Source organism: Eimeria acervulina, genomic scaffold (genome assembly GCF_000499425.1).
Source record: "Eimeria acervulina Houghton genomic scaffold, Eah_scaff195, whole genome shotgun sequence".
NCBI classification, from domain to species: Eukaryota; Apicomplexa; class Conoidasida; order Eucoccidiorida; family Eimeriidae; genus Eimeria; species Eimeria acervulina.
This window is the reverse complement of record NW_013550074.1, coordinates 1-25,093: the sequence shown is the minus strand read 5'-3', so window position 1 is coordinate 25,093 and position 25,093 is coordinate 1. Positions and strand designations below refer to the sequence as shown.

At 52.8% G+C, this 25,093-nt stretch overlaps 6 protein-coding genes across 6 annotated transcripts; 3 read left to right on the top strand and 3 right to left on the bottom strand.

The window, feature by feature from the left end:
• Positions 1–1,975: 1,975 nt before the first annotated feature.
• EAH_00024680 (hypothetical protein, conserved) lies at positions 1,976–3,856 on the bottom strand (the record flags this gene model as incomplete). The annotated part of the gene is made up of 3 exons (XM_013396741.1): positions 1,976–2,697; positions 2,937–3,243; positions 3,470–3,856. 3 exons carry the CDS (start codon positions 3,854–3,856, stop codon positions 1,976–1,978), a joined length of 1,416 nt encoding a protein of 471 aa, XP_013252195.1.
• A 1,225-nt stretch (positions 3,857–5,081) lies between these two features.
• On the top strand, positions 5,082–6,227 carry EAH_00024670 (hypothetical protein, conserved; the record flags this gene model as incomplete). Its single annotated transcript, XM_013396740.1, has 5 exons — positions 5,082–5,134; positions 5,283–5,354; positions 5,580–5,786; positions 5,945–5,996; positions 6,174–6,227. The coding sequence occupies 5 exons, from the start codon at positions 5,082–5,084 to the stop codon at positions 6,225–6,227; spliced, it is 438 nt and encodes a 145-aa protein (XP_013252194.1).
• A 1,565-nt stretch (positions 6,228–7,792) lies between these two features.
• On the bottom strand, positions 7,793–10,689 carry EAH_00024660 (beclin 1, putative; the record flags this gene model as incomplete). Its single annotated transcript, XM_013396739.1, has 6 exons — positions 7,793–7,959; positions 8,097–8,247; positions 8,362–8,488; positions 8,730–8,898; positions 9,329–9,464; positions 9,853–10,689. The coding sequence occupies 6 exons, from the start codon at positions 10,687–10,689 to the stop codon at positions 7,793–7,795; spliced, it is 1,587 nt and encodes a 528-aa protein (XP_013252193.1).
• Positions 10,690–11,470: 781 nt separating this feature from the next.
• On the top strand, positions 11,471–14,074 carry EAH_00024650 (hypothetical protein, conserved; the record flags this gene model as incomplete). Its single annotated transcript, XM_013396738.1, has 5 exons — positions 11,471–11,561; positions 11,822–12,189; positions 12,441–12,563; positions 12,801–12,877; positions 13,201–14,074. 5 exons carry the CDS (start codon positions 11,471–11,473, stop codon positions 14,072–14,074), a joined length of 1,533 nt encoding a protein of 510 aa, XP_013252192.1.
• Positions 14,075–14,904: 830 nt separating this feature from the next.
• On the bottom strand, positions 14,905–17,752 carry EAH_00024640 (UBA/TS-N domain-containing protein, putative; the record flags this gene model as incomplete). The annotated part of the gene is made up of 8 exons (XM_013396737.1): positions 14,905–14,999; positions 15,228–15,313; positions 15,637–15,875; positions 16,074–16,145; positions 16,512–16,688; positions 16,875–17,123; positions 17,435–17,475; positions 17,602–17,752. 8 exons carry the CDS (start codon positions 17,750–17,752, stop codon positions 14,905–14,907), a joined length of 1,110 nt encoding a protein of 369 aa, XP_013252191.1.
• Positions 17,753–21,847: 4,095 nt separating this feature from the next.
• On the top strand, positions 21,848–24,002 carry EAH_00024630 (hypothetical protein, conserved; the record flags this gene model as incomplete). The annotated part of the gene is made up of 3 exons (XM_013396736.1): positions 21,848–22,295; positions 22,546–23,714; positions 23,904–24,002. The coding sequence occupies 3 exons, from the start codon at positions 21,848–21,850 to the stop codon at positions 24,000–24,002; spliced, it is 1,716 nt and encodes a 571-aa protein (XP_013252190.1).
• Between the last annotated feature and the right edge of the window lie 1,091 nt (positions 24,003–25,093).

Genomic DNA, 25,093 nt, shown 5'->3' with positions numbered 1-25,093 from the left:
CCCCCCCCCCCCCCCCCCCCCCCGACAGCCGAGTTAAATACCCTCACGTGTTTGGACTGTCCTCATTTAGAGCCGAGGAAAAGTATGAAACTCAGACTACTGCACTCCTACGATTTGTCAAGGGTCTGGATGGGCATGCCAATAGGCTTCATGCACTTCCCCGCAGTCGGAGGCTGTGATAACACATACGCACTGTGGATAGGCTAAACACTAAATGAAGTATGCAAAATTTATTAATAATTCCCCGTTCGAGCTCAGTTACACCAGGAAGAATGGCCCAGCTATTGAGTAATCATAATGGAACTCCAACATTCTCCGAAAAACACTTTTGCAGGCATTTGTTCTGTCACGTGGACAGAGGGACCCATAATATGTAAGTGTTCTTCGGAGCTGAATATATTCTTTGTGATGTGCTCTCCTGCCTCTGTCTAAGGTTAGCTCGGCGGCCCCGCCGACAACACCTTTATTCCTTTCATATTGTGGTGTTGAGGCCATTTCTGGGGGAAGCGGCGTCCCCGCTTCACACGCGTCTTGACATTCCGCTTCCGGTGATGGCTCATTTTAGATTATTGTTTGGGTCACGGTCGCAACAGAGGTTCCTATCCCAGGCGCAAGGCTCATAACGCCTTACTGAGCAGTGGGCAGGTCTAGGCTGCAGCAGCGAAGTGCGAGTCCGCAAAGGAGAAAAATTAAGCAGCATCGGCAGATGCCGCATGCTGCTTATTCCGGTTTCGAATTTTCCATTTCCCTCTGGAGCCTGTCGCGACCTTTTCCTCCTCCCTCAGCGAACCTATCCCCAGTTGGGCGCCGAAATACACGGGAGCATCACCATTACTGTTGAGGGGAAAAGACAGAACTTTGGGCAAGCATTTAGGCAGATGATACGATCGCCTTCAAAATTAAAAGAAGTGCTATAGTTAGGCCTCCCCACGTTCGAGTTTCCTTCGCAGCTTTCGCCTGCCCCTCTCAGGCATCGGATGCCACCGCATGCTACGAGAGTTTCCTGCCTTAATCGTTGGCCGTTGTGCGCTTCAGCTGGGGCAGCTGAATCCTTGTCCAGCCCACAGGCGTCCTGCGCAGAGCGATGCAGAGCTCGCACGTGCGGGGATGAGGCAGCGCGGTATTAGTTGCAGCATTCTTTCTAGTGCAGGCAAGAGGAGTTCTGCGCCTCCTCCTGCAGGCATACTCATGACCTGTTTCGACGCATGCACCAACAGCGCAGACCATTTTAATACACCTTCGTGCGTTTCAGTAGCCATATAAGCAGTTACATTTTGCCCGCCTTTGGCAGACTACGCTAGACTGTGCATGCCTACACATGCGAAGTGTGCACTCTCAGGTAGTTTGGGTGCGCCAGCTGAGCTGTCCATGCAAATTTTGGGGTCCAGTGTTAGAAGACAAAGAAGGCTGTGCCGCCGCCCGACCAGTATTCTTCCTTTGCTCACATTATTATCCCATGTTTGTGTAATTCCGAAGCCGCGTGCCCAAAGCCGTAGGCGGCACCGGAGAAAGACGGTTGTTAGTGGGGAAATCTAAGCTGTATATGCAGCAACTGCACTGAACATAGCGAGGACGAATTAGAAACGAAAACAAACCTTTGGACAGAATTATTTAAAAACTGCCCAAGTGCAGAACAAGAACAGGGAGCGCTCCACATGGTTAAATAAGGGAGGCAGGGCCCTTAGCAAATGCCTAGGCGGGCCGAAACTGTTTGGCGATGCGAATTGAACAACAAATGAAACATCTGCTCACCCGATGAATATGCACAATAGAGGAATCATGCATGAATACCGTAAACAAAACGCAAGAAGCATACAATCCGCAGAATCACGAGAACGCATACGGGCAGTGAGTACGAGGCGGAAACCTGGAGCAAAACCCGTAATGCCAGTTTCCTTTTACGGGGAAGAGTACGTCCTTGTCCATGCAAATTATATTGCCTTTTCCCCGTCCCTGGGTGCGCGACGAGCTGAAGTCAACTGCCGCTGGCAGTCGTGTGTAATTGGCCCGCGAAGAACCCTGAGAAATACCAGGCCTGAAGGAGGCGTTTCAAGGCGTGCATTTGTTCATTGTTAAGACCCTTCGCAAGCTGCGCCGCTGCCAGTTGCATTTCCTCCCGTGCAGGATTTGCAATTGCTGCTGGTTTGCTGCAGAGAGCCTTGGGGGGCACCAGGCACGCCAGCTGAGCCCATGAGGTCCCCACAAGCCGCTCACAGAGCCTCTCCCCAATCTTTCGCTGCTGTTGTTGTTCCTTCAGCTGCTGCTGCGGATGCCCACCCTCCAACATACTTTCCATCTGCGTCTGCGCCAACCAACGAACAGCAACGCGTGGATTAACTCTGCAAAAGTCACCGGACACAGACACTGCCGGCGGCAACAGCCCCTCAGCCCCGTCCCTCTCGCCCAAGAAAAGGTAGCCATCCGTCCTCTTCTCCATTTCTTCTGCTACGTGCATCGCATCATTGACACCCGTGAGCCGGTATTGCTGCTGCTGCTGCTGCTCCTGAAGATCCACTCCTGCACCCCTTCCCTGCCTATCCGAGAGACAGGCCCCACTGCACGCAGTATGCAGCGCCCCAAAAGGCCTCCCAGCTGATGCCTCGGCCTCGATGGAGCCATCGCCATAAAATCCGAAAACTTCGGGACTTCTCAAGATGGCCGCTCGCAGACTGCCAAGGATGTGAGGAAAGTTATTTCCTACACAAGGCACAAACACCAACTACCAAGCATGACTCCGCCCACCTGCTGTGCTTGCTGCTACAACCGCTGCTAGCGACACTGCCGGTCCACTGGTAGCTTGTGCTGCGAGGGAAGCAAATCACGCGCTGCGCGAGGAAGATCGAGATATGGAAAGACCACTGGCAACACCGAGTGAGAAAGCGGCAGCAGCCCTTCCCTGCAGACTAACTATCAAACAACCAACAACAGCAACTCACTTTTTAGGGAGGCGGCGAAATACGCACGCAACTCAGGATCGATAGTATCAGCAACTGTCTTCCCCATACAGAGTGTCTGCACGCGTCGTAAACCGCTGTCCGCTCGACAAGCTTCGTGCCTGGGCTTTGTGTGCGGCTCCTCGGCATTGTCCCCCTCTGCTGTCAGCTCGGCAGAGTCGGAGGACTCTCCTTCGGGGCAATCGTCCTCTAATGTGAGGCTTGCATTGTGGGTATGCTCAGAAGGCCTCGCTTGCATATCCGGCGGGTCAGAAGGGCCCTCCGTACTTTCCCCTGCTAGCTCGGCTAGCTGAAAAGCACACCACACCACTGCATGCATACATACTGGCGCGTTTGAATGCCTGCACGTGTGCATATGCCCGTATACGGTGTTTTTCGAGAATGCGATTCCAACTACTCCACCTACGGGTCAATGGGCTACTAATGGTGCAGCTCTCTATACACTGCACAGTGCATTCAGAACCCCAAGGCCAGTCGTTCTATCGAGGATTTAATGTAAGGATCAAGATACCCACCGAATGCGAGGAAACGAGCTGGGCAAAGAAAGAGGCGAGTGGATCAGCCTCTGCTTCGCCGGCAGCCTCGTGCGCGCACCAATCCGCACATGCGGAAGTTATCACGTCTGCTGCCGCCGAATCGCCGTCCTCTAACCATGGCTCGCTCATATCGCTGCTCGTGTCTTCGACGCACTCCCATCCACACATGCCATCTCCCATATCCTCCGCAGTCTCAGCAGCAGCAGCTCCTGCGACCGATTCTGGTAAGGCGCCACCTGGAACAGTCCCCACCAGCTCAGCCTCATCCCACGCGCAAGACGCAACTTCTTCAGCTCCCACTGGAAAACTTTGACACGGAGGGCTCTCGCCGCAAGCACTGCCGGGTGAACCGGCAGAAGCCTGCATTGTGAATGGTTGTTGCTTCAAGAGCCACGCTCGGGCCTCTTTGCGGAGGCAAGAGCGAGGCTCTTCAAAGTGCGGCCCAGGGTAGGTCTCTGGGAAACTCAGCACTAGTCGATTGCTTGGCTGTCCCTGCCGTGGGCCGAGGGTTGCTCGTCACTGCCTTGTTGAGCTCTCCCGGCCCGCCTTCGCCGAGCAGGAAGGCGCCTGCTCTGCAGCGTATGGAATCAACAGCTTGCGCCTTGTACGTAAAGTGAAGGAAGAAGACGGTGAGAAGTTCCCAGACAGCCGAATGGCTCTACCTGGGGTTGTGGGGCTCGCGACGCCTTGGGTGGACCAGTGGAAGGCTAGGGATCCGCCGTTTGATTTTCGTGTTCAGGTTTTTGGTAGAACTTGTGGAGGAAACAAATGCATTCTACACTGAACAAGAACAGATGCACAGAAGGCGCAGGCGGAATAGGCGTGCTTCGATTTCCCGCCGGCAGGCAGACGGATAAACAGCAGGAGAGGAGCAATGGCAGTTGGAGTTGTCTTGGGAATATGTACGCTATGCATTCAAAATTTGCACTATCCGCAAGTATTTGCGGCATCTGAGCAAGCATTATTCAGTTTTCCTCTGAAGTGTACGCACAACTCAGGCTCATGTATTTCTTCTGAGAGTCCGCATCCTCATTTGTGAAACCGATGCTGCAACGGGGGCTGCAGCCGCTCTCTTTTGTCTGTCCCGTATTTCACGTGTATTTTAACATATTACCGATTTCCTATCTGGCTAACTATCACTTCACGAGGCGGCTGAGCCTCAGTCGCAGGGGACGCGGCTCACCGCTGCGGATAGCCTCTGGAGCAGGCTGAGGCAGGTAAGGCAGATATTGTTGGGCTTATCTTATTTCTATGTCCATTTCAGATGCCTCAGGAACAAGTTTTTAGATTTTCTGTACTTCTTCTGCTCTGTTTTCCGTGTAACGTTTGCCCGTAACGCTAACCGTCCGATTGGACACTCAAACTGGCAGCCGCAGAGCTGTCTTTGCCTTGTGACGAGCATTATCGCTTCAACGGCTGCTCCCCCATTTTTTGCATCGAGGTAGTCTGCAGACGACTAGGACGAAAGAGCCCTGCATATAAACATGGGGAGCTCGGCCCTACAGGAGGCCTCTGGAAGGAGTCATTAAGTGGTGCTCGCGAAGCTTCGTCGTAAAGAGAAAGGGAGTGGTTACACGTGAGCCCTTTCAAAATGGAGATGCAGATGACATTTTACTGGGGCTATGATGCCACCATTCTCTTTCCGTGAGACCTTTTCCCTTCTCCCTGCTGGTCTTGGGCTGTCGGTAGTTTTTCTGCATGCATGCGTTTAACTATTATGCCCTACAATATCTGGATTCTCTTCAGCTTATGCTGTTTACTGTGCAGTATACTTGTGGACCTGCTTCCGCAGGTGGTGGGAGACCTCGACAGCACTCGAGTTTTACCTTTCGTGCCTTTGCATCTTCGCCCTGTGCCTCGGCAGGTTTGTGATGGATGCGCATGTGAAATAAACCTTATTGGTATACATTTGCCTCAATGTTCCCTGTCACTTCCTTTTAACCTTAAGGGGCAGTGTGGAGCCTGAACACCCTGAACACCTCCCGGTGTGGTGTGGTACAAGCTGTTCCTGGATTGTTGCCTTAAGGGCTTATGATTGAAGGTTTGGGGTCAGACGCATAGGGCTTGATGCCATTTGGTTTCTGCGCAGCGCCAAACTGAAGGCCGTTTGCCGTGACTTGCAGCGTGGGGGCGCCCACGTTGAGGAGCCTGCGCGTCCGGTGGTGCGGGAGGTTTGTTCCGAAGGTTCTGTGGCGACGGCGAGCGGTAGCTCTAGCGAAATGAACGGTTTGCCAAGTGTCATGACAGCTGCTAGCGACAGATGGCCGGCAGCGCCCCCTCTTCTTCAACCGGGGGGGTTACAGTCTCTATACAACTTGCAGCCCGGGTCCTGGACCCGGGTGTCTGCCAGCCGTCCGTACAGCCCATCCTTACCCTCTGCTTTATTTCATTTCAAACTTGGTAGACGTAGAACGAATTCAAACAGAAGTGGGGGTATTTGTGTTTGTGCTGCAGGACCCGCCGAGGGGAGCAGCTGTTGTTTGAGGGCGAAGCCTTTGGCAGTTTGGTAACTTGCGAGATGCACTCTCTAGTGCTTCATTAAAGCAAAAATCGCTATAATATTAGTGCTTGCCTGAGGATTGTTGAAGCGTTGCCTTGATCGAAGTGGCAGGAAGGTGGTCATGCATCGATGCGCCCTTGCTTCTGGCCGTGAAGAGGAGTTTCCGGTTGTCTGTTGTGGCAGTTCTTTCGCCGCAAGTTGCACTTTAATCGCAGCAGCGCCTATACGGATTCGTGACTTTTGTTATTCTAAGCTAATATGTTGGTGCTGTTCTAGATTACATTTGTCAGTTTCACGCAGTTGGTGTCGCTTTGCCGGCTTGGTTAATTGGTGCACACGTTGCAATTCGTCGCCTGTTCGCGTTGCACTGCAGGGTCCTTTTCTGCATTGCCGTGGCGATTGACTGGGGCATGATGCTGGTGTGCATGACTTTCAACGCGGGGCTCTTCTGCACAGTTGTTGGCGGCGTCGCGGCGGGCCAGCTGTTAAATGAACAAGGGGCCCCGCGGGGAGGGGACTGCTGTTCTGGCACTGCTCACAGCTGAGAAAGGCGTGGCTGCATGGCACTTTTTCGTTTCTACAGTGTCTGTACATCGACATCACAGTAAGCCCTGTCGTGCAAACAAATCATGCGGCCCATTTGTGGAAGCTAGGGCTAGTTGCCAAGCGAACGGATGAGCCAGTGATTGGTACAGTGGAGAGTACGTGGATAACGTAACAGAAGTATCGAGAAATAAGCAACCAAACAATCCACAGGGCTATAAGCACAAAGTGATTTCCAGTAGATAATGCGTAACGGCTCGGCCTCACACTTGAGCACATCATGCAACTGCCGCTGTAGGAAGTTGGGGTTATTAGCCTTTATTCCGGGCGCTCTCTGTCGGCTTGTTTGCTTTGCGCCCAATGTTAATGGCAGAGAGATAGACTGTGCCTCCTGTCTCCAGTCCAGGGGAAGTAGAGCCCGCTGAGGGCTACGTTTTATGATTCAACACACAAGAACCAATTTTTGCATTTGAAGCCGTCTCAGTTGTTTGTCACCATTTAGTCCCTTGGGGCGTCCCGCGGGTACCTGGGATGCCTGCAGAGGAACCGCAGGAGGAGACTTCCATCCTTTTTCCTTCCATTGGCACGGGGTAGAACACACTGAGCAACGCATATGAGTGTCGTGCTTGGTAAATGAAGTACTAAACAACACATAAAGACAGCCCCGTGAAGTAAGAGGAGTATTAACGAACTTCTTTTCCTAGTTAACGGGAAGAAAATGCGGGCGAAACAGCCCGCCGTTGCATGCAGCTTTGCCTCCTCCAGCACTCCGCCCTCTTCGTCCAGTGCTGCTAACGGCATCTGGTTTGCGCTGTAAAACATACACAGCTATGGAGGGCTGCTGTGACTCTAAAACGTGCGCGGACCGCTGCCCAGCATCGGCCTCTCTTCACACCGTGCGAAGACGCCGGACGGCACAGCTGCGCTGGCGCACACAAGACGACTACGAATGCATAATATGCACTAATGCATGCACACACTCCCGCGCATGTATTGCTTTAGGCCAAGCCACGTCTTTTCCCCCGGTGTACTTCTCAGCAAGTGCACTGGAGGAAGCGTTAGAGAGGCAATGTTCTTCGCGAGGCAGCTGGAAAACGGCACGTACTGCACTCCAAGCAAACGGCCCACTACGTGCTTTATGGCGCCGCGCCAGTCACTAAACAAATGCCTAAACACAAACGACCGAGCTCAACATAGTGGTCTTGTTGCGACAAAGAGGGTTTGCCCCTCCCTAGCTGTCTGTCTTTGCCTGTTCCCGGCTAGTACTGCTGTCTTTGCATGGGCACGAGCTTAAGGATTCGCGGCGGCTCACGCTCGATGTACTCGAGGAGCCACTTCATGTCGATGAGAAGCAGCTTGAGTGCCTTGGTCCACCTTTCGTCCTGGTTTAGCTGTAAGCGGATACTGAAGCCCCCAACTCGGTCGCCTGCTCACAAAGAACAACACGACTAAACGCGTTTCTCTCTTCGGGTCTTAAAAAGTTTTCAGCCCGTCCCCTTAGAGCTAAAGGCTTATGGTTTAAGCGTTTATGGATCTATGGTTTAGAGCTTGGGCACAGCAGACCCTCGATTTCATATGGAAGTTCGGGAAAGGGCAAGAGAGGGCAGATGGCTCTCTCTTTGCTTCGGTCCTCCGCTGCAGTGACAAGCAAGTCAAAGAGCTGCAACGCGCATTGTGCACAGACAAACACGCCAATGAATCCCCCAGGTTTGCTCTGCATGCGAAAGCAGCAGCAGTAATAACAACAGCAGTGGCAGCGGGGGCAACTGCAACACCAGCAGGAGCAGCAACAGGCGCAGCAGCTCTAACTGCAGTTTGGCTGAGTTACCTCTTTAACGCATTCTAGGTACGCCATCATCGCTGAGTCAAACCGCTTGTTGCTGTAGAAAAAACGGCTCAGTCCAACTTCCCCCCCACCGCCGTGCAACGGAAGGACAACGCCATCTTCCTTTCTGCTCGACAGAAACCACAAGCGAGCGCACTCCATCCGAAACGATAAGATGTACACACAGCCGGATACAGCCACAGAAACGTCATTCCAACCACCGGGATAGGTGTATGCGCACCCGCATAAACCCACAAAATGCTTGCTATAGCTGAAGTAGTCATGCACGCACTCGAATCACAGTACCCCACGTTCACTTTCAATTCACCACGCGCTGTTTGGCTTCGTTAGGGTTGGCATCCGAACCTAACCAGCATCCCAGATGCCAACCCTCCACCCCTAAGCCGTAAAGCCTAATCAACAAACCTGAACTCCAAACTTGGAGTTGTGCGCTTTCTTGCCTTATAAGGAAGGAGAATTGCCCTCTGGGCACGAGTCGATAGTTGGAGGGATGCGCTTGACACTTGCGGTAGAAGACGTCTAGCAGCATACACAAATAACCCCAGCCAGTGTTCACTTCAGCCCAGGATGGGCATGAAGGCGAGGAAATTCGGCCTGAAAAAGCAGCAAAGCACTCCCGTTAGTGCAGAGTTCAGCTCGGTTTCGTCGCCGTAACCCTCAATGCGTCCGTTCTTGCCTTTTTACTAATTATCCTGAATCTGTTTCCCCTAGTTTCAGCCTGTCTTTTTGCCGTCAGTTTCTCCTTGTGTGACCAGTTGCTCCTTCCGTGCCCCCTTCGTTTCTACGACTATCCCAAATGCATCTGTCCTCTTCCTCCCAGTATTCACGCTCTCGGGTGCCTGTTGCCAGCTTGTGGTCCCGCAGAAGCAGACTTGGTCCGTGTCAGTCATCAACATCGCCAACTATCTACAATGATTCGCGCTTCTCCGCACTTAAGGTTTTAGCTCACCGATTCTGCATTTGTTTATGGAGGGCAAAAACTTGTATGTCCATATGTGGAAGGCGTCCGTGACTACATTCAACCGCTTCAAACGCCGCAGCTCTGACCCAATGTACACGAACAGGCGCTCCATGGCCCTTTTTCGCTGGTCAAATGCACACAGGAATCGGCACTTGCAGAAGTGAGCGTTTCGTACAGTGTGTTGCAAAAACAGAAACAGAACACATTTGCAAGTACCGTGAATGAGTCGTCGAGATATCACGGGACGCCAGAGCAGCAGAACGAGCAATCTGCATTTGGAAATGCAAACGTTTTTTTACATTCCGAAGTAATCATAATAAGCATGGCCCAGAAAAACAAGGCATGGATAGATGAAGGACAAATGCTGCAAATCGGTGCGTCATCGTCCTTGTACAAACGAAGCCGCCTGTGTGTCTGGCCTTGCTCGATCCTTCGTACAGAGAACAGTCTTGCTAAAATGGCATTCATTTCTGCCACGGTGGCACAAACATTAAGTGGGCTTAGTAGTTCACCTCTCCATGACGCATCATGCGTAGCCAATGGTTTGTGTACAACAGCCAAAATTCAACATGCCACATGTGCAGCTCCGCGAGCTCGGCGACGATTGCGCGTTTTTGTACTTCTTTCTGGGCCGTACAAGCCTCAATTGAAGATATTTCCGCTTCCAATTTTCTTTCCTCTTCCTCCAGCTGTCGCAACTCCACCACCGCAGAATCCGCGGCATCTGTTGCAGCTTCTGCTTCAGCTTCCTCCTTGGATAGTACGGCTCTCGCAGGGAACCGCCGCTGGAGCCTTCTCAGCGCCTTTTCATATTTTCGGATAAGCCGCTTCTCGTGGGCAGTCGAGGGCTCGACTTCAGCTATATCCGCGTCTAAACAAGCAGCACAGAGGGGATACATCATCACTGAATCCGTTTCTGCGCCCTCCTCGCCAGGCAAGGGAGGGCCACTGGGATCGGCTGCCTCAGCAAAGGGTGATGGAGCGCACGAGGCTGATAAGGAGCTGCTGCTTTCGTTGGCTGAAAATGCAGGAGGCTGCAGCTGTTGCAGGTCTGCCTGCGGCGGTTGCTGCAACGGAGCAGATGCAGCCGCATCATCTGGAGGCGGAAGCGTTGCACCCGCTTTATTTAGATAGAACTGGCTTTCATCAATGTCGTGGAACTGCAGCTGCAAAGGATGTTCTGCCCCGGCAGGCAGTGAGGCTTCCCTCTTGAGCTGCCTGCCTGTTTGTAGTGGTGTGTTCAACAGCTGGGCACTACTATCCAGCACAACGACTACATGCCGGGAGCAGCTCTCGCATATGAAGGAGGCTGTGGGGAGGGGCTGCAGTGGGCTACTCGGCGGCTCCATATCTCGCTTTCTTAAGGCCAGGATTTGGGTGAATACTCATGTACCTAGCGCAGCTCGCGCGGGCACGGCAACTGCTGGAGTGTCCTGTTGCACGCAGACGGCGGATCGAAGTCAGTTGCAGAGTTAATACCTTCTCAAAAAGCATGGGGGCAAGAGTCATTGCAAAAAGACAGAAGATCAACCTTCAAGCCCTCTTTAGCGGTGACTCCGTTGATACACGTGCAAGGACTAGCAAGACAAGAACGCCTGGGATAAGACGCGTGAAGCGAAATATCGGGGTGTTCTGGATGGCTTTCAGTGAAAACTGAAGCATTCGGGTTATAACATATAAACTGTCTGCAAGGAAATGCCACAGCCGCTTCTGGGGCTGCCGGCAGCGCTGCGTTGGCCGAGGGCGGGTCCGACCATTCATGGCCCTTGGTTCAAGTAGGTTTTCTCAGTTTTGACTTGACTTCCTTTCTCGAAGCCCCCATTTTTATTTATTTTAACTGTCCGCAGCAAGTGTTGCCGCTGTTCAGTTACAGAGAAACGCACGTGGCTGTCGCCAACCACCCTATCAAGCCGCCCAGTGGCGGAATCAGCAGTACCTCTACAGTAGGGACTGACGTCTCAGCAAGTCAAAAGGTTTGTCTTAGCGTTTGGGGTTAACACTCTCCGGATTAGGCCAACACATGCTGCAAGAGGCGTTCCATGGGCACATAGCACTACCTTCGGCCGCCTCTCGGCTTGGCTCCCAAGAATGAAGCTCCCCGATGGAGCGCATTCTGCCCAAGTAGGCATGATGAGCTTTTCTCCAATGCCAAAGACCCCCCCAAAGCCTCTTCAGTCTCGCCTTGGACCCGACTGCGGCCTCTCCCCCGACAGCCGTGCTGGTGCGCACAGCACCGGGCACATGATGAATTATGCCCGTTTGTTCCTCTTCCTTTTAGACGTAGCTTGGCATAAGGTGGACACCCAGTACTTTGTGCTGTATGCCCTACCTGCATCGGGGAGGTGCTCTATTCGCATCTCCCGCCATGGCCCTCCGTGCCCTTGGCCACAGTTGCTGACGGCTGGCGAGCTAGGCCTTCACGATTATTCCCAAGTAGAGCTTATTCCTTTCGCTGCTGAGCAATGCGGTGTGTGTCTGCAGGAGTAGGGCTAAGGCGAGGATGCGGCAGCGCAGGCAGCAGCACGGTCAGCAGCAGCACGAGCGGCCCTGGGGCCCGCGGCGGCGCTACGGGCCGCAGTAGCTCAGGGACTCCGTCTGCGCGCTCGACTGTAACTCGGCGTGTCAGTACACCAGTATCTCGTCCTCTGTTGAGCCTTGGGGGGCTATTAGGCAGCAATTCATTTCATACGGAGTACCGCGAGCAGATGAGCCCGTCCTGGTGGCTGGGGGCCGCTGCCTGCAGCTCTTCTTGGCTGCAGCTGTCGCCTCCTCCGGAAGTCATGGAGCTTGTCGAGAAAAAGAAACTGACGGAACAGTTCAAAACTGTCGAAGGCCTCATTGACAGAGCCGTGCGTCCGCATGCCCCTTCTGAAGATGCACCAATTTCCCTCTTTGATTGCCTTTATTTTTGCGTTATACTCTGTCCTCGTCTTCGTAATTCAAGGCTTCGTAGCCCACCCACGTGGAAGACAGTGCTCCGGTGGGCATGACTTACAACACAGAATTGGCTCGGGGTGCGCGTTTGTTACAGCCCGAGCCATAGTCCACAAATGTATCGTTGAGACGCAGCTATGTTGTGGTTTTGTTGCTGTCTTCGTAGGATTATTTGGGAGCTCTTAGGCTGCAGGCAGATCGCCGGAATGTTTTGCACCTTCTGGCTCTGGACGAACAGGAAATGCAGGCGTATCTCTGGCAGCCTCGCTTTCCGCGCATAATCGATTTGGTAATTCCTTCTGTTTGTTTGTTTGCCATGGTCGCGTTCCTAGCTCTGAATTCGCGTGAAGACTTTTGCTTGGTCTTGCTGCGTTTCACCTATTGACTAGAAAGTGATGCCGCCGTCACTGGGGATGCAGGTCTTTGGTTTCCTTGCCATTGTTTGCCCGTTTTTTGTGCCTGTTTGTTCCCCTGGTATTTTCTTCCTCTCAAGGCCTAATTTTTCTGCGTGTGGCATACACTGCAGAGAAATCGGACCGGCGAAGTTCAGGCGCGCCCGCCTCCCCGCCACGCGAATTGCATCGTGAACCCTGTGAATTTATGGTGAGTGACTGTCCAAGTGACGAATTCTGCTAATGGTGCATTAAAGCTGCTGTGCATATCTTTCGACCAGTGGCCATTAGGACAACAGTCACATACCTCTGTGTGGCTCTAGTAGTGGCAGCGAGCAGCACTGCCCCTTCATTTAAGCATTCCAGGCAAGGGATTCACCGCAGGCCACCACGGCTGAGGGCCTGCTCACATAGGGACAGCCGATGCAGGGAGGCTCTTCGGGGAAACCCTGATTGAGGTACTATGCCCTTTTGGGGCCCCTTGTCAACACCAGATTAGGAATGCGCCTTGTGGTGCATTTCGTGCTCTGTCAGGTTGCGTTTTTTGACGCTTTCACCTCCGCTGTATGCAGCGCATGCACCGTTGGCGGCGGTGTCGCCCAAGACGCCGCAGACGGGTGAGCATTCGGGGGGGGATTCGGGATGCGCACAGCCCCAAGACACAGGGGAGGTTCAGGAGTATTGTTTGGGTAGCTCTGGGGAGCAGTTTCTGCCCATTCTGTTCGAGGATTCGGGGGGGGCGGCGGAATGCGTGCCACCTGAGGAGCTGCTTACGTTTGAAGAAGACGCCCTGAGAGAAGTAGCCTCCCACATCGAGGCCAAACTCGCCCACGCACTCAGCTGCATGGTTCTGGCTGCGGCGGCACGCACGAAAGCTGCAGCAACACACATGCAGTCTCTGCAGGCAGGGAGCGGCTCCAGCAGCGCCCCTGCTGCATCGCCAACAGCACCCGCAACCACGCCACTTGACACTCCTTTAGAGGAGGGGCTTCAAGGCCCAGATGGAGGAGCTTCTACCGCGCCTTCAGCTAGCAGGCGCGGTGGCCCTAAGCGGCGCCGGCCGAGTGTAACAATGGCCAGAGGGCGTTCCCGTTCTTCTTCCCCCTTGCTTACAGGGCATAGCAGCAGCCCGGCGCACAAACCCCGCAACGCAGGCAGCGCAGCAGCTCCTATGGACCCGGGGACCGCCAGTAGCTCTGTGGCTGTGAGGGGCCCTATTACAGACGACCCTTCGGAGGCCGCACCGGCTGACGAAGCCCCAGCAGCCACTGAGCAGGCGCCTGACAGCGATGGCATCGTAATTGAGCTGGAGGATATCTTCACTACATACGGGCCGTCCCCATGTTTGCTGCGCCACATAAACTGCTTTCAAAAGACTCCTGACTTGCTGCGGCAGCAAATACGCTAAGTCGCACTTAGGCGCAGCAAGGTGACTTTCCGCACGCATACTCAATTTTTAAGGACTAATGGCAAGCACCCCCCATGAAAGAGACGCCGCAGGTGTGCCTGCGTTTTGCGATCCTCACGTAGGGTGCACCCGTGCGTGGAGGTCTGTAGAGGATTTGTTGTATTCTGGGGGTTTAGGGGTAGGCTGGGGCTTTGCGGCAAGAGGGCAGACGCACTACTAGGGAAGGAGATGTCACTGTTCTGCACCCAGGCTGCAGCATTTGTGGGGAGGCTGGGAGGAGCTCTCCCTTTTCAGCTATACAGCTGTATGCTATACAACAGCCTGCTAGATAGCATTCACCCCGCACTGCCGGGTAAGACCCCACGACGATTGTAAACCTACAAACTCCAACTGCGTACTCCCGCGCACGGGGGTAGCACACAGCACACACCCTGGCCGGCCTCTTCTTGCCATAGACTTTGGCGCACAGCGCATTAAGTCTGGGGAAGGAGACGGTAGGGTGGAGCTTGGCGTATTGGGGCATAAGAGCAGACGAGTCTAGCCTTACACCCCGCGCCATGAGCTCAAGGCCCTCTTCCCGTTTGGATACGGGCCCAGTTCGCAGTATCTACAACACGAATCCGGCGCCGTGGCCTTCTCGCCAGTATCCCCGACGGACTGCCTTCTGAGTGCCTCCGCGCAAGCCGGCTGCCCCGCAACTCCACGTCGCTAGTGTTAATGGCTCTCTGCTGCTAATTAAGGCTGGATGTGGGGCGGTAGCTGCTGCAGCTAGGCCGAGCTAACCGCATCTGAACGGAGCCAGCCGCCGCCAGCAGTCGCAAGCAACCCATTTATCCCCTCAGTTGCCCAATGAGCAGATCGAGGAACTTGATTGCCTGGGCCAAGACAAAGCCGTCTGGCTGTCCCTGGATCGCCAGGGCGTCGCCTGCAACCCCAAAGATATGCAGAAGACCCTCTCACTATGAACTTCACGACGCACCCTCCTATCCCCTCCCTTTCTAAACTCTATGGACAACCTGCGCTTGCGCCGACCAGCAGCATATGATGAAACGTGCGGCTGTCGGATGCTCCTGGGCCAGCGGGCCATACCAGCCCTGAGTACAGCCAACCACCGTTACCCCCCATAGACTCAACGGCCTTCTGTTAGCCTCACCCTGGTCTTTGAAGCCGCAGGCGTCGAGAAGTTCAACGGACCCATCGCAGACCAACACACGGGCCTTGAAGGCCGCGTTCTCCTTCCTAAGCAACGACAGCAGCGAAGGCAGCACCAGGATCGCAGAATAATACAGGCTTGTGGCAGTAGAAACCAGCATAACGAACAAAATCATATATATCCTATATTCCCCCATCTCCCTTAATCGTCGAAAGGCTATCACACTGAATCAACAGTGCTAATGAGACCGTTTGGGCTGCGAGAACCGCAGTCCTCAGGGCTTCATTGGGCACTCGTGCCCATTGTCTCCTATGGTGAAGCTGTGGTAGGACCACAAGCAGGGCATGGGTGTACTGAAGGCGACCCTAGAGACGACAGCAGCATAGTTCACTGCTCTTCATACTATTGCCGCTGCTGCTGATGCTGCTGTGGCCGCGCTTGCCTTATACGGTGGTACTTGGGGTCCGTGGGATGTTCTTTGGCATTGTTCGCGTAGAGGCGGAGGGTATTCAGGCACACAAGGAGCTTCTGGGGGTCTTCTTTCTTGTAACGTTTGAACAGTGCGTTGCTGTAGTACGCCACTTTCTCCTTGCCGCTCATCTTCGCAAGCCGCTCCTCAGGGTCTGCCTGCGATGGGTCTTCAGGCATCTACGCACAGCACAGCCCACATACAGACCAACTCTGCCACGCTTGCGTCTGCCTTCCATTTACTCCTTGCAAGCGCCGCCGCTGAGGTGCCCCTGAGCCTCCCTTCCCAGCAGCCGGGCAACACCCAAGCCGTTTGCATACAGCCGCAAAGCCATTACTACCCGTTGCAACCAGACGAGCCCGCCACTAACCACTAACCTCGCAGCCAAATCGATCCCTGTAGTCTTGTCGCAAGAGCTCCCTCTGGCGCTCCCGTTCCCTCTTGGCCTCCTAAGCAATTGCAACAACCGACCAAAGCAAGCCCTTGATCCTAAACCCTAAGCATCTAACGCCAAACGCAAATCTACAGTCTGCACCGGAGCCCCACAACGATACAAGCACGCACCACACAAAACCGCACACCCCCATTTTGTCTCCGGCAAACTTGCATGCAGCAGCAGCACTGCAGAGCGCTGAAGTATATAAAAAAGTCGTTCAGCTACAATTCTTCCTCCATTTCAACGAAATTACTATATGCATACACATCCTAGGTGAGTATTGAGGTATGTGCAGGTCTATATAAAAATACCCATATATATATATATATATATATATATATGTATATGTATATGCATAGGTGTATATGTCTGTTAGCACCTCCTTCTCTCTCTGCAGTTGTTCTAGAGCACGCTTCCGCGTTTCTTCCTCCAGTTTGGCCTGCTGCTCAAGCATGGCCTTAGCTTGCTGCAGGCGGAGCCGTTCCTTTTCGATCGCCTCTTGCTTTTCCCTCTTGAGACGTTCCTGCAACCCACACCGTTGTGCAGCCTGCCCTACCTGACAGCTCTCCACCCCTCCAAGCAAGCACGGATGCAGGCAGGGCTGTAAGCCTTGAGCGGTCAGCCCAAAGCTCGTGCCTAGCCCGTGGTGTGTGCATGTGAGTACAAGCCCTAACGTCTAAATCCGAGGTACAAATTCTAAACCCTAAACGTCAGACTGTGAAAAGAAGAGGCAGGGCCCGACCTCCCTCAGTTTTTTCTGGAGTTCGTATGCAAGGCGCTGGGCCTCCTCCTGTGTCAAGGGGGTCTTCCTGGATGGTTTATAGGCAGCTAACTCCTCTGTAGTCAACGGCAGGTCCATATCTGAGTCGTTTTCGTGCTCTTCTACCCATGCTAAGGCCGCTTCCAATGTGGCTGGACCACCGCGAATCGCCAGGAGCGCCCGTCCAGCCCGCGCCTCGCTAAAACCCATCTCCTGCATCTGTCCTAATAGCTGACCACCATCCAGGGCACACGCAACTAAACACGCAAGGACTAATTAGTAGATGAACTCACACAGACAGGCACAGAGACAGGCAACCAAATGCACAGACTGAAAGGCTGCCAAACGCACACTCCAGCCGGAATGCGTGTCCAAAGCCGTCTCTGCATGCGCTTTCCGTGGAAGGCGCATTCAGTTATGGTTTTCAACGGCGACCCAGTGTCAACGCTGAGACACGCAACAATCAAAGACCTCCCCACGTAGGCTCCGTTAGTGCTGTTGCTGTTGCTGGAGCGGCGGCTGAAATGGCCGGGCTGTCTTACGTTTACATCAACGAGTTCGGCGAGGGTAGGAGGAGTTGAATCTGCAAAAAAGCAACGGATCATCCCCATACGAAAAAAAAAATCAGAGTACGAGGAAGAGTGGAGAACGCAGCGCGCGGGCACTCTGCGCCAAAGCTCAACGAGGAATAGAAGCAAAGGCCATTTACCCTGAGCTGCAGCCGAAACCTCTTGTGTTGGCGCGGCGGAGTCATTATTCGGCGTCATAGACGCATCTTCTTCGTGTTCACACGCCCCTTCGTCCTTCTTCTCCTTCGCCGTTGTGGCGTTTCCGGGCGTTGTTTCTTCTTGACGATCCATCTGCCCCATTTCCTCCACGGCTGCTCACCGCTCAAAGTTTCTTGTTCACCGCTTCTGCGCAGTGTCACGAAGTCAAGACAGCGGATATGCACTTCCTTCTATAGAAGGGTGTCTCTCAGTAGCTCAGGTAAATGAATGCAGTGGCGACGTAGCACAGGATAGGCCGGCACCCGCCCGCGATGGCACGAGGCAGCTGGTTTTCTTAGGAGGGTATATTGCGTGGCTTCCAAGCCGGAGGCACTTACACAGAGGCAGTACCTCTCACAGCCTTCTTTACCGAGAGAGAGCTAAAGAAATGACGAAGCTGCAAGAAACCACTGCCGCCAACTGTGCCAGATCCGTGCTAAGACTTTGGCCGAAATCCGGCCTGGAGAAGTACCTGCAGGACAAGAAATGCAGGTTCGCGTGCTGAAAATGGAAAGACGAGCTTTGAAAGCCGGAAAGGCCGAGATTTCACTGGAATTGACCGCAGGCGACCTGAAGACCAAACGTTTGTTCGAAAGCACGGCTCCTCTCAACAAGCAAAAACGTCTTTAATTCTAACCAAAGGTGAATGTATTAGCAAAGCTCGTTCGCAAAAGCTCGAGGAGACACAACAAGTTCCCGTCCTTCTGGATCGCCGACGATCGTGCATGCGGTAGCGCCTGCAGCGGACACCGACACCACAACGCAGCGAAAGAGTCGCACATGCATTGTTTATCAGCGGGATGCGCATGTTATCCATTTATTCGTCCACGTGTTAGAATTGCTAGCAAAACATCAACCGGAGACTCAAATAAACTGCTCGCTGACGCCTACTGTCGTACGGTGCGTGGACGACGGTACACAAGGTACTCTGCACGACGGTTCCTATCTTAACCAGCACAGCGGCATAAATAAATGCATAGTAAGCCAATAAACTGGCTGGGCAGTTCCTAGAGACCTACAGCTCTTGCTGCAACCGCCTTCCTATAACAACAGCAGTAGAGGCAGCTCCCGATACTTCTGATGGAGCTGCGGCTTCTGCGTTTCATTTGGTATTCTGTGTGTGTCTTAAAGCCCCTATCTTACGCCCGTGGGCGAACTGTTCCACCTTCCCTCCTCAGGATAAATAGGCAGCCCCTCAGGCAACCGTGCCTAAGCGCCCCTGTGATGTGTCAGATGGCACTATCGGATATTGTAGAACATCTACTTGACCTTCAGTATCCAGTATATACGACAGTAGAAGTATTCGTAGTAACTTCAGGGGGACTACTGTACATATGTTGCCCACCTCTCCCACCGACCGGAAGGGGAGGCCTTGCCTCTCTGCTGCTGCAGCGTGTTTGTTTTTGCTGCTCCAGCAGTTTTTTTCTGACACAGCTCTTGCTCCTGAAGTTCCGCAGCCTCAGTTTGCAGGTTCTGCTGCTGTCTTTGCTGCCCCTTCTGCTCCTGCGGCTGCTGGCTTTGGTGCTGCCGTCGTTATTGCTGCTACTGCCAATGCAAATCTTGTTGTCATTGGTGTCATTGCTGTGATTACCGCTGCCGTTTCTACAACCCTTTCATTGACGAAATCTTCAGAACTCTCCTCCTGGTGTGATTGTTCCGAACATCAATGCAATTTTGATGCTTCTTTATTCCCACACAGACCGCATGCACCTCCGTCTACAGTATCAGGCGCTCCTACTCCTTTCGTGAAACGGTATGAGGAACGGGTGACTATTTCGGGATTTTTCTGTCTTAGGCTTGGCAATCGAGCGTCTCCCCATCCGCTGCGTCACTGACAGCGGTTGTGAAGAAGAGGGGTTTATTGAACTCAGGCAGAGCTAACAGCAAGCCACTCTATCGAGTGCACGGCTACTTTAACGGAATGGCGTTACTTCTGCGTCCTTCCAGTTCCGCTGAGGATAGCCCGCCAGGGTAACAAGTAAACGCCTAGCCGCCGTGTTTCTCTTTTCATCGTTTGCTGTTTTGTGCTCGTGAATTCCTTCATGCATTGCCAAGTGGCTGCAAGCTATCCATGGAAGTTTTCCACTGAGGAGAAACTGGGCTGACCAAACGCGTCCGCTGTAAACCAGGGGCGCCTGTGAGCATCAGGTCGAGGCGTGTGTTGTTATACAATCCCATTCCGACCAAGGGAGGGAATCAAGCCGCTTCGGTTAATTTTGTCCGATATATGGCCGTAAATACTGCAATGCGTGCAGTTGACACATTCAGTCCGACGGCCTGCCTCCGAAGGGGTTCGCGACTTTCCGGTTATCACTAGCCTCCTAGATGCGCTTCAGACTTAAAGTACCCATAGTCTGGTAGAACTATCATTGTCGTGTCTCCACTTCTGACAACAAATCTCCCACTAGCCGTTGTAGTCCTTTCAATGCATTTTTAAAAAGACGAAAACATGCCTCTATTGAAGTCAGGAGTTCCTTTGTTGGTCTGAAAGCGGCCTTCATATCTGAGCATTTGGCAAAGGAGGTTTTCGTTTGTAAAGTAGGAAGTGCTTTTACTGCAAAAGTAGCTTCTACAGCTAGTTTTGCAGTAAAAGCACTTCCTATTGGATATACTGCGTAGAGAGCTCTCATATGAGCGCGATGAGGGACCGATGTATTGGTTGCTCCCCCTCCATATAATACGTTTTCACTAGTCTCCACTTTTTCAGTGGGGAGAAGCCTGAATTTTTGACAGAGATTGCCGCGAGATTGTAATGGTTTTGTTAGGGGAAGCAGCTTCACAACTTAGCAGTGCTGTACGTCAGGAAACCCTGTTTCGGGGTGGTGTTTAGTCTCACGGTTCGCCCTGCGTAGCCACGCATTGCTACCAAGATGAATGAGATTCCTGTACTTCAGCCGTGGACCGTCGTGAGCTGCAATAAAGAACTACTGGTAAGTTACGCCAAAGCAGCGCATCTAATATCCTGTCTCCAGACGCCCTAAGCGCATTGGCCCAGTGTCATGGAGCTCGTGACTAGCGAAGGAGCTTGTCATGACCAGCGCCCCCTCAGCAAGAAGTGCTGCCTCTCCTGCCGCAAGGCAACTCCACAAGCAAGCACAGCCATGGCCCCTTTCCAACTCATCATCAAAAGCCGTAGACAAATGCAAAAATTGGTTTCCTTTCCAGTAGCCAATATGGACACGGATGCCGATAGATCTGCAGGGATATACAGCACTAGCTGCGTGGGGATTGAACCCACGGATGTATGTCTCACCCGGCGAAGTCAATCGAGCATGCACCGCCAGGTTGGGTTCAGTCAGCACTGCTCCCATTCCTTGCTAAGGGACTGTCCAAACAGATATTATTCAGAAAATGCATGAACTTCACTGCGACTCATCCAGAAAAATCCAGTCTAGCTTCAATACCACCCTTTGAAAAAAATTGCTACCCGCATTCCTGTCGACTGAAATTGCAGTTTTTTAATTCTTTTGTTTAGTAAGCTACCGTCTAAATCAGATTTTCAATAGAAGGTGGGCGATCTGTAGATGGAAACGGTAGGGAGGGTTTGGAGGCGTAATAGATGGGGCTGGTCACCGTGGAGTGGTCGGCGGGGGGTCGGCGGCGCGACCAGCCTGCGGTGACAACCCACTTGCAAACACAAGTACCATATGATTTGTCACATTTTCACAAACGTGGAGGCCTTGGGATGTTGCTTCCAGTGAAGCAGCTAAAGGTCACACATAGATACTTCTCTAAGCGCTCCACTGCCCTCAGGACTTTCAAAAGCCTTGCTGGCAACTGCTACCTGACGTCGCTGCGTTGCAAGCATGTGCTGGCAGGAAGGGAGAATCACATTTAAAATGTGAACAGTGGTGAAGAAACAAGGGGATTTTAAGGCCTTTTCACGGGTTGTGGGAGAGAAGGCCGGTAAAAAACCCATACGCATTTCAACGCGACGGCGTTGCTGGTCGCAAGACATTGCATGCCGTAACAGCATGCAGCACTCGACTATAGGCTCAAATAATTTCTGTTTCTCTCTCTTCATAATAACTGTTCTTGTCATTAGGGATTTTCGCGAAGCTCTCACCAGCTGGGACCTACGGACGGCTGACGGGTGAAGGCGTGTCGATCCGAGCGTTGCCAGGCGTGAAGATCTGCTGAGATCTTGCCGACGAAATATCCCCCTTCACTCCCTGCTATCCGACGAAAATGCGTATTTTCGCTTGGTCCGACCTCCACCTTGAAAGCAAAGTGAACCTTGAGCTTGTCAAAGAATTTTGCCAGTTGAACAAGAAACGCCCCGAGTCTTCAGAAAATGGGAGCAGTACCTGCCATAGCACCTCAAGAGCAAATGAATATGACAATGGCGAGCCAGGCTCCTCTACTGAGGCCAGGGCTGGAGCGGAAGCGCCACTATGGTCTCCACTTTCTGGTACCCTGGCGGGCAACATAGGAAAGCTGTGGGAAGTGGTCACAGGAGCATCCTCACCACTCAACGAGGACTTTGCCGATGATGTACTTATTCTTGCCGGAGATGTGCACCACGAGCTAGATGGTTTAAAAGATTCCCTTAAACTTTTCGGCTCAGTTTTTGGCCATGTAGCCTTTGTACCAGGAAATCACGAACTTTGGGTAACTCACAAAGACAGATATTTGGGTAAGCAGGAACTCCGATCAGAATAAGAGATTCCACGATCTTAATAGAGAGAGCTGTGGTTGGTTGTCTCTGTCCTGTTCACCACCTGGTTCCCAGGATGACAGACTGATGCGTGCTGAAAACCAGTTCCCCCCTGTTCCTCTTGAGTTTACCTGGCAAAGCTGCGAAGACAGTGAAATTGATGTTATCGCTAACGAATGGCTATGTTGTCTAGTCTAAGGAACTTCCCGTTTTCAGTTTTTTTTTGCAGGTATAACCGACAGCTTACAGAAGTTTGACAGCATTTTGCGGCTGTGCGAATCCTTGGGTGTCCACACTAGCCCATTTTCCCCTTCTAGGAGTGTACGCCTAGTCCCCCTTTTCTCCTGGTACGACGAATTAGACCCCCACTTCCGTCGTGTAGCCTTGCATACACATCATCCCCAGACGGTGGCTCCACGCACAAATCAGTCGTATTCCGGGAAAGTAAGTCATGGCATTTCTCCTTCTGATAGCAACCGGGGTATTAGCTCTAAGCTCTTGCTATCTCTAGCTGAAAACTGGATGGACTACACCGCCTGCAGGTGGCCACTCCCGCTCAGCAACAATGACCCCAAGTCGACTGCCCGCCTGAGCACTGAGTGTAGCATTTTCGGAAGAAGTGAGGCCGAGGCAACGCAGTTCAGACGGTTCAACGGGATGAGTCTTGGCAAGAACCGGCGATGCACGTGCAACTTCACGAGTAGGTCCGGTGTTCCTACTGCCTCCTTATCTGGCACTGCAGCAGTTGATGCTTTTGGACGGAAGGAGGCAACTGGCCTACCTGGTGGGTCAGATTGGGCAGCTGACGTCTCTTGCAAGCCGTTTCATCGCAAGTGCTGTGGCGAGAAGGCAAGGGACATGCCGGATGCGGTGTTACCCAGCTGCGCCCCCCGGCGGTTCACAGACGCCTGGGGAATGCCTTTGAGCCTGTCGGAGTTCTTTGCAACTGAAAATGAACGCAGGGGCTGTTTCTTGAGCAATTCCCACAGCCCTTGCAGAGATACCTGCCGACGTGAGCGGAATTTCCAGCACGTTGAAGCTGGACCTTCCGTCTCTGATATGCGTGACGGCGCAGCTGCTGCTCATGTACGAGGATCGAATACGGGCCACACCACATTGTCGGAAAGTGACCGTAGTTCCTATTCCGCCAATTCTGAGATTGACTTGGGTTCAGAAGGCACTTGTGGGCAGGAGTCTACTTGCTCCGAGAACTCAACGGTAGTCATTACTTTCTCACACTTTTTGCCTCGCGCGGAGCTGGCCAAACTTTACCCACTCAGCCCTGGAGCACTGGCGTACGTGATGGGCTCCACCCGTATCGACGAGCAGCTGAGGCAGGCCGAAGGTTCAGTGCATGTCTTTGGGCATTCCCACGTCAACATCGATCACAAGATCGAGGTGCGGCACACCCCGTTCAGAGCCGTTCCTACAATACATAGCAGTCTGCACAAGCAGTAACCGCTTGGAGGCTAAGATGTTGCTGGTTGCTGCAGCGTTTCAGCCTTTAGGCATATTTCGCTTTCATTGCAGCTTGCCTCACTACCTCGCTACGCATGATGCACTCATGTGCGAGTGTACTTTGCGCAGGGAGTACGTTACATCCAGCACTCTCTTGGTCGCCCATCTGAACAGAAGTGGTTGCCTGCAAGGCTACGACCAAAGCTCATCTTTAGCGATGCCCTTTAAGGTCTTCGAGTCAGTGATAACCGTAGGGCGCTGCGGATCAAGTGCTGGCTGTGTCTCTGCTTTCGACAAACGATGGTTTTCCGACTGCTCGACTCCTCCGTCTAGCATACGAGGCCCCGTCTGAGGCGGAATCTGGAGAATTCCTTGGAAATATCAGACGTTTTCTCACAGCTTCGTTACCACGTTGTGAACGTTCCATTAACCGCTACCCCCCAAGCTTCATTTCCACTGCTTCGGATTTATGCTTGAATGGGTAGTTCTTCATCTTCAGCATGGTATGCTATACTGCAGCGCTTACTTAGCGGGACTATTGTGTCACATGTGTCATTCATTAAGTGCATGCGGTCGGAAAGGAATGTAAAATCATTCCCTTCCCGCTTGCAAAGGCTTACGCCGTGTCTGGCGGGCCAACCCCAACAGCAAGAGCGGCTCCCTGGTGCCTAAGAATAGCGCGATTCTCTAAGGAGTTCCGCATTTTCGGTAAGGATCTGTTATCAGGTGCAGCAAGAGCAGCAGCTGCTGCACCTGCTGCAGCGACTGCTGCTCTGTCTGTCACGTTCTGGGACTGTTCGCTGCCCGCCTTGGGACTATGCAGCAGAATGGAAGGTCAGCAGCAGCAGCCGCACTGTGTAGTGGGGCTGTTGCTGCTTCTAAGTGACCCCACAAAGACTGAGGTATAAGGACCTTTCGAAGCAGCAGCATCCCCACCACAAGGTGCTGCTGCCTCTACAGGAATTCTAAGTGGCATAGCATTTATTCCTTGTACAATATGCACTGAAAAGAATGCTATTAAGAAACTAAATAACAGTAGTGTATAACGTACTACAAGTATGAAGAATCTGAGTTATTTTCAGTAGAGGTACCAGGTGTAATAGCAAGCTATGAGTATTGTTTAAATATTGTTAAAAGAAGCCACCACTTAAACAAATATTTGTCTCAAAATATGAAACGAAGTGGAAGAAAGCAATTGCAGAGTGTTTTCTCATGGTGTATCTATTGGTTTAATTAGCTTTCATGCGCAGTGGTTTGCGTGTGCGTTTGTGTGTGTGTGCGTGTGTGTGTGTGTGTGTGTGTGTGTGTGTGGGTGGGTG